The sequence below is a fragment of the Triturus cristatus genome, chromosome 9 (genome assembly GCF_964204655.1).
Source record: "Triturus cristatus chromosome 9, aTriCri1.1, whole genome shotgun sequence".
Classification (NCBI taxonomy): Eukaryota; Metazoa; Chordata; class Amphibia; order Caudata; family Salamandridae; genus Triturus; species Triturus cristatus.
In genome coordinates this window covers 6,972,246-6,989,077 of record NC_140592.1, presented here as the reverse complement: position 1 = coordinate 6,989,077, position 16,832 = coordinate 6,972,246, and the positions used below count along the sequence as shown (strand labels likewise).

Here is a 16,832-nt window from a genome sequence, read left to right as displayed (position 1 = left end):
ATTTAAGAGTATATGGTGCTGGGAGATCGCCAAACACGAACTCCACAGCACCATGATGGCTTCACTGAAGACTGAGGAGTTTGGTATCAAACTTCTCAGCACATTAAACCCGCACTGATGCCAGTAAAGGATTTAATGTACAATGCACGACAGAGGGCATCTTAGAGATGCCCCCTGAACCTAACCCACAATCCACGTCTGGTCTGAGGGGCTGCCTAGGCTGCCACACAGCAGACATGTTGCTGGACCCCTGGTTAGAGAGCCATCCACTCTCCTGGGCCTACAACAATGCAAATCCTGGGCGAGGTGCTAGGTCTCCTCCCCCAGGATGGGCAAGGGGAAGCTTCAAGGGCATGCCGCCTTTGTGAGCTTCTCCAGGCCACTTGCTGTACCTAGCAACTGGCCCCTACCGGTTCTCAACCCCCACTCTGGCGGGAAGACTGGCCGGAAACCCCAAGGAAGGACAGAGGGTGTTCCAGCCTCTGCCAAACCCACCCCTCAGGTGGGAGAGGCTAGGTGAAGCACGTCCCCGGGCTCTCACCATCTTGAAGATGGGGAGCCCTGCCCAATCAGGACTAGGCCGCTGCCCCCCCTCAGGAGAGTGGCAGGATAGGGGGTGTACCCACCCCAGGGTAGGGACCCAGTGGTCCCTGCCCTTTACCTACCTGTAACGCCCCTACATTTAGTATTTAGGGGCACCCTCAACCTTCCTTCCTTAGATCCCGATTCGAAAACAAGCAAGAAGATCAAGAAACCAGAAGACCCGCCTCACAGCTTCTAACAAGAGGACAACACCAACTGACTTGTCCCCAGCCCTACTGGCCTGTTGATCCTTGAACCTGCTCCTGTGGAACTCCGGCGCCTTCAGTGGTCAGCAACCTCAAAAACCCCGTAGGACCTGACCACCTTGAGACTCTACCAAGACTGGGACTCCCACGAGCAGTGGTTCTGCTCCAACAGCTATACCCCTGCTGCCAGCCAGGAACCGCGCATCCAGCACACTCTGCACCCGCCGAGCCCGGCCTGTGCCAGAGTGGCCAAAGACCCTGAGGACATCTCCTCGGCGATTCTAACCTGGAATCCAGTGCCCAAGGACCCTCCTCGATGACCCAGACGACGCCTGCAGCCTCAGATCCAGGGACCTCTCCAACCGCGACCAGCAGGGAGTAAAATTTTCCGACGTCAAAAGACACCCCTGCACTCGGCGCCCCACGGCCCCCTGTGCCCAACTCCTGGGTGCCTACCTATCCTCCAAGATCCCAACTTACCCCTCGAAGTGTTGGTCGCTCCTGAAGATCCTCCGTCCCCGAGCCTGCAGCCTTTGTTCACTTTCCAAGATCTCCATTGAATAACATTGAGCGCCCGACGGCTCAAAAGCACCCTGCACCCAGCCGTCCGAGTGTCCCTGGCAGTGCAACCTATGTCCTAATCTACTTCCCCATTTGCCCTGAGCAAGTGACCAGGAGCCCAGCTCCCACAGCCGTGTGGCCTGCTCGCCAGCAGCCACCAACCGAAGGCCCCCTGCCTCTCATTGGATAACATTGGGCCTAACTACCTTTGCACCCGGTTGCCCCTGTGCCGCTGAGGGTGTACCAACTGTACCTACCTGACCCTGGGAGACCCCTGAGTCTATGCCCGGAACCTTACCTCTGCCAGTTGAGTACTTACCTAAAAGCCGATAACTCACTTTTCTTCCATAGACTAACATTGACTGGTTTCACTTGGAAATTCTTCTAAGTGTGGAGTTTTGGAACTTTAAAATATTCATCTAAAATCAGCCGAACAACGAATTCCGATTTACTCACCTGTTATCAGGAGAGACCTCAGTGCTGCATCTTGTAGCTCAGTACTGACCCTGAAAAGTAATTTTGACCGTACTTACCAGTAACTTGAAATTCTTTCCATAGGATATCATTGCCTGCTTCTTGCTGAAAAAGTTTCTAAGTGTCGATTTTTGAAACTTACAAATATTCTTTAAAAATCGTACCAACTGTAAAAACGTAATTACTTACCTGTTTCAGATAGATGCCCCATTACTGAGCCTAGGAGCCCAGCACTGGATTACAAAAGTAACGAGAACATACTTAACCCGTAACTTGAATTTTCTTCCATAGGAAACCATTGACTATTTTTCTGTGAAATTTCGTGTCGATTTTGCAAACTTATAAATATTCCTTAAAAATCGCCTGTATAACTTAAACGCAGTTTCTCAACTGCTTACAGGTGGTACACTAGTGCTGGATCTAGGATCCAACACTGAGCTAGAAAAAGTAACCATAACCCCACTTACCTGCTAAGTGAATTTCCTTCCATAGGATAACATTGGTAATTTGATCAGAAAAAGTTTCTAAGTGTCAACTTTTGAAATAGCAAGATATTGCTTAAAAATCACAACAGTAACTAAAACGTATTTACTCACTTGTTTCCAAGAACTGTCCCAGGACTGAATCTAGGATCCAGTCCTGGAGTTAGAAAAGTAATCCTGAAAGTAATCAATTGCATATAACAGAAGATTTCCATTGAGCTCAATGTATTGTTGTGTTTGAAATTGTGTTGCCTAGTGCAACAAACTGTAACTATTGCATTCCAAGTCAATTGTCTTTTGCAAAGTATTTAACTAAAGCATCTCATTCTGAGAAAGTATATTTTGATACCTATTGTTGGTTCTGAAATAAAACAACCATATATTTTTATATACAAAGCATTGGCTTAGAGTTGAGTTCTTGAGTGTGTGAGACCATTTGCTGACTGAGTGTGTACAACAAATGCTTTACACTGTCCTCTGATACTGCCTTACTGCTCGACCAAGCTACCACTTTAGAGAGTAAGGTTATATCTAACTTTAGCCTCTGCCAAACCTCTGGGGACTGTGGACTCTGTGCACACTGTACCTATTTGGGAACAGTACATACAGAGCCACATTCTCACACCCTCACCCTGAGGCTGCTCCATGGTCATTGGCCTGCACAACATGGGATTCACCCTGGCTGATGGTGGCTCTCCATCTGCAGCCGGATGAAGCTCTGAGACTGGGGCTGATATAGAAACTTGGGAAGCCTGTGGCAAGGGGACCAGGGCAGAACGACTGAGGTCGAGCTAGGTTAGCCTAGGCTCCAGGATCTGGAAGCCCGATGGATGGATGTGGCTCGAAAACATGCCGAAGGTATCCAGGAACTATCTTGAAGAGTAGCAGCCTGAACTCCTTGAAGGTCGCAATCTTTTGCGGTGTTGACAATGGACCAGGAATTCTGGCTCTGGAACCGGACTGTGATCCAAGTTGGATGTTGGAGTTGGAGCTGGCTGCTTTGCACGCAAGCTATGAACCCTCTCCTTAAGCAGGAGACATCAACGAGACTTTCTATGTTCTCCTTGTCACCTTTCTTTTATTTGCCCTCGTCCCAGACGTACCCAAGGATTGGCCACAGAAAGGGGAATGAGACGAATGACCCTTCTACTTGAAGCTGGACCAATCTTGTCTTTATGTTCAGCTGCATTGACTGGCCTCTCACTCTTGACTGCATCCGTAGCCATCAGTGAGCCTTTGACACAGGACTTGGACTCACGTTTGGTGCGAGACACCAAAGGCAGACGTCATGCAGGTCTTGATATCTGCTTTCAACCAGTGTAATTCGATTTTAACCGTCGTCTTGGGGGAGTGACTTCCCTGGAGAGGAACTCACTTGAGCACGCAGGGATGACACCTACATGTGGCTCCGTGTCATCATGTACACAGGCAGGACAGAGGTGTGACGGAGGTCGGTGGCGTGTAAGAGCTATTGCAAAAGAGTTCCTGGATTCGGTGTAGGAGTGGTCGCAAGGCGAGGAATCCAGAGTTAGATGTAGCCATCAACATGTGTCTTTCCCTCAATGTCGTGTCACTGCGGACCTATGAGGTTAAGTGCTTTATCATGAACAGATCTGTAGCATCGATACTTTATAACAGTATATATAGTGTGACATTGCATTTGGGATTTACAAATCACTATTGTGCCTTGAGAAAAGTTACTTAATCAGCAAACGTGTCTGAGGCCTTTGTGAGTCTTTGCATCTTTTTCATAACAAAGATTTTCAATAAATCACTAACATTTGTGTCAGTGCCTCCATCTGTTGCCACAGTCACGTGTTGATTTCCCTTCGTGTCTTCTTGTATTGCAGAGTTCGATCCGTGCAGTCCTATCAACAGCGGCTGCTCAGCGAACGCAAACTGCACGCGAGTGGCCGTGGGCGAGCGGATCTGCACATGCCGGGAGGGCTACTCCGGAGACGGGATCCTGTGCCTCGGTGAGTCCCTTCCTTCACCAGTGAGAGACCTCATAGTGATCTCAGTAGATGACCTTACAGGGGTTAAACCTCATCACTCCTTACCTGTCAAGAGGGCTTCCTTCATCCTTGGGTTCAGGGGTGTCTTGGGGTCAATGCTGGGTGCACATTCACCCGTTGTGGCTTCGACAGCAGTGCTATCCCTCTTGTGATAGAGACCGTGGGTGGGACCTCGGTCAGCCAGGACTGGCCTCCTGGTGCCCTTAGGCCAGGGATAGTGTAGCGGACACTGCCGTTGGAAGGAAGCCCTGGTGATGAGTTGTGGTCCAGAACTTCACGCTGCTGCCCAGAAGGGTGGGATATCCCACCTCTTCCTTATGTAGGTGCCCGTATGTGCTCCTCAGGGTGCCAGCTAGGGTGCAGATACCACCTCACAGCACAGGGGCATTAGAGCTAGTTAGAGCACTCAGAAGCTCACAGGAGCTAACCTGTTCCTGCTAAGCTCCTGTTTAACTCAGGCAAACTGTTCTCATCATCTCAAGATACGAATGGGCTCTGCGTCCAATGGAAGAACACGAACACGCAAATGTCACCTTGGTCTTCAGGCCAGAATCCAGGCCTCTCATGCTATGGACTATCTCTGGGCCTTTGGAATGAAGGCTGCTCACAAAATATGGGAGCCTTCTGTTTCCAGACCGAGGGCCTGGCTACGATATTGGCGGTTGGCCTACAAGTCCCTGCAGGCAGGAGAGAGCCATTCCTACTTCTCCCAGAGGCCCAAGGCCAGCAGATTGTGGGGAGTCCTTCCGCTCGGGAGGGGGTACACACACACACACACACACACACACTGCCGAGCCCAGCCCAAGGCCAGCATATTGTGGGGAGTCCTCCTGCTCGGGAGGGGGTACACACACACACACACACACACACACTGCCGAATCCAGCTTAAGGCCAGCAGATTGTGGGGAGTTCTCCTGCATTGGAGCGGGTACATACACACACACACACTGCCGAGCCCAGCCCAAGGCCAGCAGATTGTGGGGAGCCCTCCCGCTCGGGAGGGGGTACACACACACACACACCCAATGCCGAGCCCAGCTCAAGGCCAGCAGATTGTGGGGAGTCCTCCTGCTCGGGAGGGGGTACACACACACACACACACACACACCCAATGCCGAGCCCAGCCCAAGGCCAGCAGATTGTGGGAAGTTCTCCTGCATTAGAGGGGGTACACACACACACACCCAATGCCGAGCCCAGCCCAAGGCCAGCAGATTGTGGGGAGTCCTCCTGCACGGGAGGGGGTACACACACACACACACCCAATGCCAAGCCCAGCCCAAGGCCAGCAGATTGTGGGGAGTCCTTCCGCTCGGGAGGGGGTACACACACACACACACCCAATGCCGAGCCCAGCCCAAGGCCAGCAGATTGTGGGGAGTCCTCCTGCTCGGGAGGGGGTACACACACACACACACACACCCAATGCCGAGCCCAGCCCAAGGCCAGCAGATTGTGGGGAGTCCTCCTGCACAGGAGGGGGTACACACACACTGCCGAGCCCAGCCCAAGGCCAGCAGATTGTGGGGAGTCCTCCTGCACGGGAGGGGGTACACACACACACACCCAATGCCGAGCCAAAGGCCAGCAGATTGTGGGGAGTCCTGCTGCACGGGAGGGGGTACACACACACACACACATCCAATCCCGAGCCCAGCCCAAGGCCAACAGATTGTGGGGAGTCCTCCCGCTCAGGAGGGGGTACACACACACACACACACACACTGCCGAGCCCAGCCCAAGGCCAGCATATTGTGTGGAGTCCTCCTGCTCGGGAGGGGGTACACACACACACACACACACAGACACTGCCGAACCCAGCTTAAGGCCAGCAGATTGTGGGGAGTTCTCCTGCATTGGAGGGGGTACACACACACACACACCCAATGCCGAGCCCAGCTTAAGGCCAGCAGATTGTGGGGAGTCCTCCTGCACGGGAGGGGGTACACACACACACACACACACACACACACCCAATGCCGAGCCCAGCCCAAGGCCAGCAGATTGTGGGGAGTCCTCCTGCACGGGAGGGGGTACACACACACACACACACCCAATGCCAAGCCCAGCCCAAGGCCAGCAGATTGTGGGGAGTCCTTCCGCTCGGGAGGGGGTACACACACACACACACACACACACACCCAATGCCGAGCCCAGCCCAAGGCCAGCAGATTGTGGGGAGTCCTCCTGCTCGGGAGGGGGTACACACACACACACACACCCAATGCCGAGCCCAGCCCAAGGCCAGCAGATTGTGGGGAGTCCTCCTGCACAGGAGGGGGTACACACACACACACACACACACACACTGCCGAGCCCAGCCCAAGGCCAGCAGATTGTGGGGAGTCCTCCTGCACGGGAGGGGGTACACACACACACACCCAATGCCAAGCCCAGCCCAAGGCCAGCAGATTGTGGGGAGTCCTCCTGCACGGGAGGGGGTACACACACACACACACTGCCGAGCCCAGCCCAAGGCCAGCAAATTGTGGGGAGTCCTCCTACACGGGAGGGGGTACACACACACACACACACCCAATGCCGAGCCAAAGGCCAGCAGATTGTGGGGAGTCCTGCTGCTCGGAAGGGGGTACACACACACAATCCCGAGCCCAGCCCAAGGCCAACAGATTGTGGGGAGTCCTCCCGCTCTGGAGGGGGTACACACACACACACACACACACACTGCCGAGCCCAGCCCAAGGCCAGCATATTGTGGGGAGTCCTCCTGCTCGGGAGGGGGTACACACACACACACACACACACTGCCAAACCCAGCTTAAGGCCAGCAGATTGTGGGGAGTTCTCCTGCATTGGAGGGGGTATACACACACACACACCCAATGCCGAGCCCAGCTTAAGGCCAGCAGATTGTGGGGAGTCCTCCTGCACGGGAGGGGGTACACACACACACACACCCAATGCCGAGCCCAGCCCAAGGCCATCAGATTGTGGGGAGTCCTCCTGCACGGGAGGGGGTACACACACACACACACCCAATGCCAAGCCCAGCCCAAGGCCAGCAGATTGTGGGGAGTCCTTCCGCTCGGGAGGGGGTACACACACACACACACACCCAATGCCGAGCCCAGCCCAAGGCCAGCAGATTGTGGGGAGTCCTCCTGCTCGGGAGGGGGTACACACACACACACACACACACCCAATGCCGAGCCCAGCCCAAGGCCAGCAGATTGTGGGGAGTCCTCCTGCACAGGAGGGGGTACACACACACACACACACACACACACTGCCGAGCCCAGCCCAAGGCCAGCAGATTGTGGGGAGTCCTCCTGCACGGGAGGGGGTAGACACACACACACCCAATGCCAAGCCCAGCCCAAGGCCAGCAGATTGTGGGGAGTCCTCCTGCACGGGAGGGGGTACACACACACACACTGCCCAACCCCCCAGCCCAAGGCCAGCAGATTGTGGGGAGTCCTCCTGCACGGGAGGGGGTACACACACACACACACACACTGCCGAGCCCAGCCCTAGGCCAGCAGATTGGGGGGAGTCCTCCTGCACGGGAGGGGGTACACACACACACACACACACACACACTGCCGAGCCCAGCAGATTGTGGGGAGTCCTCCTGCTCGGGAGGGGGTACACACACACGCACACACACCCAATGCCGAGTCAAAGGCCAGCAGATTGTGGGGAGTCCTCCTGCATGGGAGGGAGTACACACACACACACACACACACACTGCCGAGCCCAGCCCAAGGCCAGCAGATTGTGGGGAGCCCTCCTGCACTTCACTGCGGGGCAGAGCCCTTACTTCCACAAGCTTGGTCGCTCTTCTTGTAGTCCTACAAGAGGGGGGGGGCTTTATGTAGCTGTTCTCTGGTTCTAATGCAGCCTGCTCTGTGTGTTCTGTCCACTTTAGTTGGATGCAAGAGAGGGTCAAGAGCCCAAGCACTTGGTGCATTTCCTCGTGTGCAGTAGGTGCTGTGTGGCCCCTTCGTGCAGCGCACACTTGAAATTACCCGTTTTCATTCATCCCAGCACAGCAGACAGATTTGCTCTTTTGTCTAAGGCAGTGGTCTTCAAAAGGTTTAATGCCGGGACCCCCAGTCAAAAAAAAATAAAAAACAGGGCCCCCCTCAAAACTTTTCACAATTATTCTATTAAATTGGCATTGTTTACATATGTCTATACTTATTTAAACATTGCAGTTCAGTTCTGTTACAGTTTTAAAAATGCAATCAAATACTTGATTGAAAACATACTATTCTGGTCAGGCAGACCATACTAACCTCTAAAGGTATCCATGGAGTGATTATTAGAAATGGAGGGGGGGGGGGGGAGGGGGGGTTGAAGAATATTCGGAGTCCCTTCCATTTTGACACCTTCTCCCAGCTAGGATATAAATGATTAAAGTTGTTAGCGATGGCCCATTACAGGGGGCTTCCTGCCGCCCCTTTGTTTCAGATGAAAACAAAGCACTGTTATCAGCATAATGCTTCTCTTGGCCCGAGCCTACCCACCCCCATGGGATCACTTTTTTAAGTTCAAGAAGAGGTTTATTTAGAAATATTAATATGGTTATACAAAAAAAAAATACTTCGTATAAGCAATTATTTGTTAATGCAGAAATGCAAGAAGGTACAATAAAAAGTAGTAATGATACACTATACTCATGAAAAATAAAAGGAATTATAGAAGAGGATATGAGTATAGTCACAGGTTCATGTGAAATGTAGATACCAATACTTGTGAATAATACATCATCTTAAAAGACATTATAGGAAATGACAAATTAAGCATAACTGTAAAATGAGCAATAAGAAGTCAAGGAGGATTGGAGACTTCTTGTTGTGAGAGATCGGGTAAAGACGTTCTCTTCCCAGTATCGTCTAGATATTGTATGAAAGGGCCCCAGAGGTGTAGTCGATTTGTAGCAAGTGTGAAAGGATGGACAAATGCTGTATCAAGGCGATGGTTGTGACATACCGCATACCACCAAGCTAATTAAGACCCTTTAGAGGAATCTTTCCAGTTCTTTGATATCTGCTGAAAAGCTACGGCTATTAATAAATCAATAAGTAGCAATTAGGATTGGGATTGGCCTCCCTCCCAGTCCGGGGTTAGTCTGCCTAGGAAAACGTTTGTGAAGGAGAGGGGGATTGTGGTGTAAAAAATAGTGTTAATTTGACGCCAGACCTGTTTCCAAAATATAAAAACAAGTGGACAGGTGAATAACATATGAAGAACAGCGTTAACCTGGGAGCATGTCCAGCAAGTATTAAGATTTGTGTTGTGAATTTTATTCAGGTATGCAGGTGTAAAAAATAATCGATTATAAATAAAGAAAAGTGTTTGTGTTGTGCTGGCCGCTCTGGATGATTTCCTGATTTTCGTTCAAATTCTGTTCCAAAAAGAAATAGGCCAATTCGCTCTCAGATCAGATTCCCACAAAAGTTCTACTTTAGTTTCATCTCGGAGCTCAGGGGGTGCCATTAAACGGGAATAAATGCTGACGCTTTGGGGGTTATGCGGAGAAGATTATGCCAAGGGAAGACAGGTTGGGAGGGTGGAGAAGATGAAGATTTGAGTTTAGCATAAGTATCCAGTATCACATCCCGCAAGATCCAACATTTAGGTTGAAAGGAAGACGGTAAATGATACAGGGACTGAAATTGCGTAAACTGAAAAGGGGAGCCCTGATCAATCAGTTGATGAACCCAGAGCAGACCCTTGTTTCTCCAGCTCTTCCAGTATATAGGTTTCTTGTTAAGAAGGATTTGTTTGTTGTGCCAGATTGTAGAATTGAGAAAAGTATCTAAATTATGTACAACTAAATGGGGTGCAGTGGATAGTAAATTTCAGGATTGCTTAATTATGGGAGTAGAGAGCTTTTGCGGTTTGCGGGCGAAGGAGAGATATTCCTGCAATGAGAAGGGAACTAAAAATGAGATCTCAAGATCTTCCCAGAGAGGTTTATCCTCAGTCTGATTGGTAATCCAATTTGTTAGTTGGCGTAGCTGGAAGGACTTGTGATAATTGGAGAAATGAGGGAAATTGACACCGCACTCAGATTTTGGTCTTACTAATTTCTGTAACGCCATTCTTGATTTTTTTAGCATTCATAAAAAGGAGATCAGAATAGAGTTGACCTTCTGAAAGAATTTAGATGGAATAGGTAGTGGTATGTTGGAGAGGATACACAAAACTATTGTAGTTAGCATCATTTTGATTGTGTCAAGACGGCCCCACCAAGAGAGATGAAGGAGATGCCAGCCTGCGATCAATGTTTTAAGTTTAGCAAGACATTTGTCTATGTTTAAGGAAATAGATGTCTTTATAGAGGGAGAAAACCAGATGCCAAGATGTTTTATATGTTTAGGATTCCAAGTGAAGTTAGAGACTTTAAAATCATTCTTAAAGGTGTATTTGGTTAAGGGTAATATCTCGCATTTCCCTCTATTCAGTTTATAACCAAATACCCGTCCATAGCCCTCCACCTCTTCCATGAAAGCTGTAAGTGAAGATTGTGGTTGGGAGAGAAACACTAAAATGTCGTCAGCATATGCTGCTAATTAAATTTGTTGAGAGTCTGAAACGAAACCTGTAATTAGATGGTTCTGGCGAATTCTTGATAAGAAAGGTTCTAAGGCCAAATTGAAAAGAAAAGGGGTCAGGGGGCAGCCTTGGCGTACTCCACGTTTAAGATTAAAATACAGGGAAATAAGGCCATTGGTAGAAATGGCAGCCTTAGGATCAGAGTATAGTAGGGCAATTAAAGAAATTATTTTCGGTCCGAAACCAAACCATTCGAGAGCGTGTAAAATGAAAGGCCAGTATACCCTATCAAAAGCTTTTTCTGCGTCTAGCGCGATTGCTGCCAAAGAGTCCGAGTAATGTGATGACTTAGATAAAATGTCAAAGAATAAGCGGGTATTGTCAGTGATGTTGCGTCCTTTGACGAAACCTGATTGTTCCTTTCCAAGCAGCATAGGAAGATGTGGTTCTAATCTTAGGGCAAGCACCTTTGAGAACATTTTATAATCCACATTAACCAAAGATATGGGTCTATAGTTCTTACAATAACGTAAATCCTTATCTGCCTTCGGAATGAGACAGATCAAGGCTTCGGAAAAAGAACCAGTGGAGTTGCCGGCAGTGATGAAGGAGGAAAGAAGGGAGTGCAAGTGTGGTAGTAATAAAATAGCAAAATGTGAGTAAAATTCCACTGTGAAACCATCAGGGCCTGGGGATTTATCTTTTTTAAGAGTTTTTAATGCATTTAACAATTCTGTTTGTGTAAGGTCATCTTCCAAGGAAGCCAAATCCAATTGGGAGTTGATATGTTTCTGAATGGTGGAAAAATATTTGGAAATGTCTGCATTCGAGGGTGTGTCTTCTGGTGTGTAGAGGGATTGATAGAAATGTACGAACTCTTGGAGTATTTCAGCGTCTTTGAGTTTCGGCACCTGATTCTCGTCCACAGTGGAGTCAATATGAAGTTTCTGTTGTTTAATCTTTAAATAATTGGCAAGAAGTTTGCCCGATTTGTTTTGTCCACCATAATACTTCGCTGAGGATTTTAGGCCTGTTCAGTAGTGGATTCATTAAAGGCGATTTTTGCAGTGCTGAGATCTTTAAGGTAATCTTTCGTTTTGGAAGTATGGAAGGAGTGTTCAAGTTTTGTACTCTTAAGAAGAAGTGTGTTATGTAATATACGAGAGACTTTTCGCTTATTGGATACAAATCTAATGATGAAATCCCGGTCCGTGGCCTTAAACGCATCCCACACTGTGTGAAAGGAGACATCATTTGTTAAATTAATTTGAAAAAATTCTTCATTGAAAGAAACAAAAGATGAATTAAAATTAGGGTCAAGGAGTAGGGAATTGTTCAAGCGCCATTTTTTGGGAAATGTGGGTTGGTTTAAAATATCTAATTGAATCGAGACAGGTGCATGGTCTGAGATAAGAATTGGGCCTATATCAGCAGAACGAAGGGATTGGGAGATGCTGAGTGAAAACAAATATGATCTATTTGAGATTGTGTTTGATGCGAGGGGAAAAAAAAGAATATTCACTTGAAGACGGGTTACAGAGGCGCCTTGAGTCTAATAGGTTTCTCTGTTGAATAGTTCGTATGAAAGCTTTATGTGATGTGTGTGGGATAATGGAGGATTTAGAGTTCCTATCAATAAATGGATCCATCACTTGGTTACAATCTCCTGCTAGAATAAAGTTTTCTGATGGGTGTTTGAGCAATAACTGAGAAATACTAGACCAAAACTCAGCATCTCCGTTAGTAGGGGCATAGATATTAAGCAAACACAGAGAGGTTTTCCCCAACAGGAGGTTAGTGAGAATCCATCTGCCCTTTGTGTCTGATTCCTGAGAGACAAGCTTGGCATTCAGTGCTTTGTGATAACGATTTATAGCCCCATTTCGTTTACCATCCCCTGGCGAGAAAAAAACTTCACCAACCCAATTTCTTTTAAGTTTGAGTGATTCGCCTTCAGTGAGATGTGATTCTTGTAAACATGCAATGTTAATATCTAATTTGGAGAGGTGGGACAAGACTCTCTGTCGCTTAATGGGGGAGTTCAGGCCTCTGACATTCCATGTGACAATTTTCATAAACATATGTGAACCTGAGGTGATAAAAACATAAGTGAGCTAGTAAAATCCTGTATACTGTAAACAGTAATACCTGTGAAATGATCAACAATGAGAGCAATAGAAAATAATAAAATAAACCTTATATTCAATACGAAGATATTTAAAGTGAAAGCCAATTGAGTGAAACTGAAAGGGTAAGAAAAATATAGAAGAGAAAGATGCAAGATTGAAAAGAAGGACATATGATAGAAGTGTGTATGATAGAAGGAAAGAAGAGAGAATGAAAGAGAAAGGATGAAAACTGTAGAGAAGAATAGATAGGAAAGGAACATGTCTATATAAAGATCAGAACAATGGAAGGGTGGGGGGGAGAGACCACATGGAATGATGGCACACTCGAACTCCATGAGGTAAGGCAGGGAGACTTCGGGACGTAAACATTATACGAGCTAGAAGGTCGGGCACATGAGGTTAGGTCCTGTATAAAAAGAGACAAAGGAAACACAATAAAAAGAAAAAATGATTAATACGAGCAAGATGGAACATGACATGACAAATAATGACACATTGTGGTACCAAACATTATAAGGACATAACCTGAAATGGAAGAGGTTAAGAGAGCAGACATATCAACCATTGTATCATGGCGAAAGCTATGCTAAACTTCTATAGTTGAAACAGCATACTAAGAGTTTAACCCCTATTTAAATGTATTACAGAGGAAAAACTATTTAAAGCGAGTGCTGGAAATGTCCATCTTTTCTGGGCATTGTGCATTTAGGAAACTCTTCAGCTTTGTTGGGTCCTCATAGGTCACAGTGTTGTTGTTAAGAGTGACCTTAAACAAGCAAGGATGAAATAATCCGAAGTGTGCTCCAAATGAACGTAACGCTGGACGCATAGCGAGGAATTCTTTGCGTCTGTCCGCTGTGGATTTGGCATAATCCTGCAAAAAGAAGAGTTGATGAACTGAAAATGAAATGCGCTTCAGGAGCCTAACTGCGGAGAGTACTTTGAGAAGATCCGTATACTCAAGAAAGTACAATATGACTCCTCTTGATCTTTTTGTACTTGGCGATGTTGAATGCAGTGGGCCCAGTCTATGAGCACCTTGTATGTTGAGAGTAGTGTCCTCCGGTAGCTTTAGTATTGACGGTAGAAATGTTTGAAAGAAGGAGATGGGATCCGATCCCTCCGTGCCTTCCAATAACACATAAATGCAGAAGTTATTGCGCCAGTTTCTGTTTTCAAGGTTTTCAACCTGCTTTTGCAAGGATGTAATTTGGGAATGAAAGGTGTCGACTTTGCTATAACATGCACTGAGAGTTTCAACATTATGTTCAACCTTGGTGACACTTTCTTCCAGTTTTTCCCAACCGTCAGTTAAAATTAGAATTTTAGATTTTGTCTCTTCAACAAATGGTCGCAGAGCTTGAATTTCCTCCAGAAGAAATTCCATGGAGACGGGTGAAAAGGGCTTTGGTGGAGAAGGTGGATTTTGTTTGAGGCGTTTAGTTGTTGCTTTAGTAAGAGAAGATGCACCATTAGCCGTAGTCGAAGAAGCTGCTGTTTTGGGCATTGGTATTTGGGATTCCTCCATTTCAATAAAGTTCGCACTTGACTTTGAGTGGACAAGAAATCTGCGATGTGAAGATATTTGGAGTGAAGATTCTTTTTTTAACCTACCCATGCACTAGTTAGAGTTAAAACCTATACAGGAAAAGTTATACAAAACTGCAAGGTATAACATAAATGCGCAATTCTATCTGATAATAATGGACAGAATACACTGTAATAAGAATTCCGTGCACTTGGCGCATGACAGGATATCAAACATAAATTTACCAATAAGAAGCGTGACTATGACTAAATAAGGCATACAGCATGCTTAATTTAGTATTATAGCCAAGAGAGCCACTTTAAATAAATAATTTCGTGGCAAATTCATGTAACATTGCAGGCTCTGAGAGAGGCAATTAAGAAGTACATATGATTTCACAAACACTGACTGACCACACAGAAACAAGATTGCTGAAATGCCTATTTAAAGCATATTAGTGCCTGCGCAATGGATTAAGGTCCAAAGTCACTTTCCTGTGTAGCTTCTAATGTTGAACATGAATAGTCGGTAATCTAAAGCCGTAAATGAATGAAGCATTACTCTTTCTGAAGAAACACAGCGCGCGGTGAAAACATTCTCCTCAGCATGCAGACTGCTCTGAAGTCATAATTTCCAATATGTGAGTCAGGAAGTAATAGGATTCACAGAGGGGGTATTGCGCTTCAAAATGAGGCCATAAATCACTGCAGAAACCTATCTTTAAGCTTCGTGATGCGTCTATAAATCTGTGCTCCCAGTGAAGGTGCCACACGCGAAAGGAAAACAGCTCCCTCAGCGCACGAGCAACAATTAAGCAGCTGTTACAAATACCTCAGCTGTGAGCAAAAGGGTCACCAACAGGTCAGAGCTTGCCAGAAAAGAGGGGAAAACACCTCACACTCACATTCCGTTTTTGATTTCTGCAGTTTTGTCGATCTTCGAAGCTCATATGAAGCCGGAAAATCCCTCAGAAAGCCCCGTCACCTCAAGCGAGTCACAGGAGTGCCGCCATCTTCCTCGGGCACTAGCCACGCCCCCCCCATGGGATCACTTAAGATCCCCCTAAGGGGGCCCGACTCCCTGTTTGAAGACCCCTTGTCAAAGGGGAAAGCAAACACAAGGAGAAGGTGGACGGAGTGCTGAAACTTTTCAGACACTCACCCCCCAGTCACGGATCTGGGTTGAATCCATCATCATTCTTTAGCTCACTTTGCCATCCCAGGTCAGGCACATCTATATGCAAATAAGTCTTGACCCTGTGTCTCATTGGAACAGTCCAGCCCGAACTGCCAAACCAGGTCTTCCCTGAACCGGAAACAAGCATCCTGGGACCAGTTTCGGGTTAATCAGCCGTCATCAGCCAGGATAGCTTGAATCCAGTGGCAAAGTGAGCAAGGGACCCACGTCTAAGCATACCCTGCCAACTTAGGGCGGACAAAGCAAACACAAAGAGATGATGGACGGAGCGCTGAAACTTTTCAGACACTCACCCCCAGGGTGTTACCCAGAAACCGGTCACAGGATGCTAGTTTCCAGTCCAGGGAAGACATGGCTTGGCAGTTCGGGCTGGACTGTTCCCATGAGGCACAGGGTCAAGACTAATTTCCATATGGCTGGGTCTGAACGGGGGTGGCCAAGGGAACTAAAGAATGATGATAGATTCAGTCCAGAGGTGTGACTTTGGGGTGAGTGTCTGAAAGGTTTCAGCACTCCGTCCATCATCTTCTTGTGTTTGCCTAAGGGAAAAGCACAACACAGACCCATCTCTACTAACATTAGCCTGTTGCTGCTGTCATCCTCTGCACTTGCGCTCTAGTAAGGCTGCCTTGTGTAATGCACAGTCTACCACCAGGGTGGGGCGGTCAGGGTGCACAGGCTAGCACTGTGGTGCAGAGGTCAGAGTGCACAGTCTACCACCAGGGTGAAGAGGTCAGAGTGCACGGTCTACCACCAGGGTGCAGAGGTCAGAGCGCACAGCCTAGCACCATGGTGCAAAGGTCAGAGTGCACAGCCTAGCACCAGGGTGCAGAGGTCAGAGTGCACAGTCTAGCACCAGGGTGCAGAGGTCACAGTGCACAGTCTAGCACCAGGGTGCAGAGGTCACAGTGCACAGTCTGGCACTGTGGTGCAGAGGTCAGAGTGCAGTCTAGCAAAGTGGTACAGAGGTCAGAGTGCTCAGTCTAGCACCAGGGTGCAGAGGTCAGAGTGCACAGTCTAGCACCGTGGTGCAGAGGTCAGAGTGCACAGTCTAGCACCAGGGTGAAGAGGTCAGAGTGCACAGTCTAGCACTGTGGTGCAGAGATCAGAATGCACAGCCTAGCACAGTGGTG

The 16,832-nt window shown here is 47.9% G+C and overlaps 1 protein-coding gene across 1 annotated transcript in view; it reads left to right on the top strand.

The window, feature by feature from the left end:
• STAB1 (stabilin 1) overlaps nt 1-16,832 on the top strand; it is a 1,212,756-nt gene that overhangs the window by 733,462 nt on the left and 462,462 nt on the right. Inside the window, exon 43 of the mRNA XM_085624210.1 lies at nt 4,156-4,281. Coding sequence (XP_085480336.1) covers nt 4,156-4,281 — 126 coding nt within the window. The remainder of the gene's footprint in view (nt 1-4,155; nt 4,282-16,832) is intronic.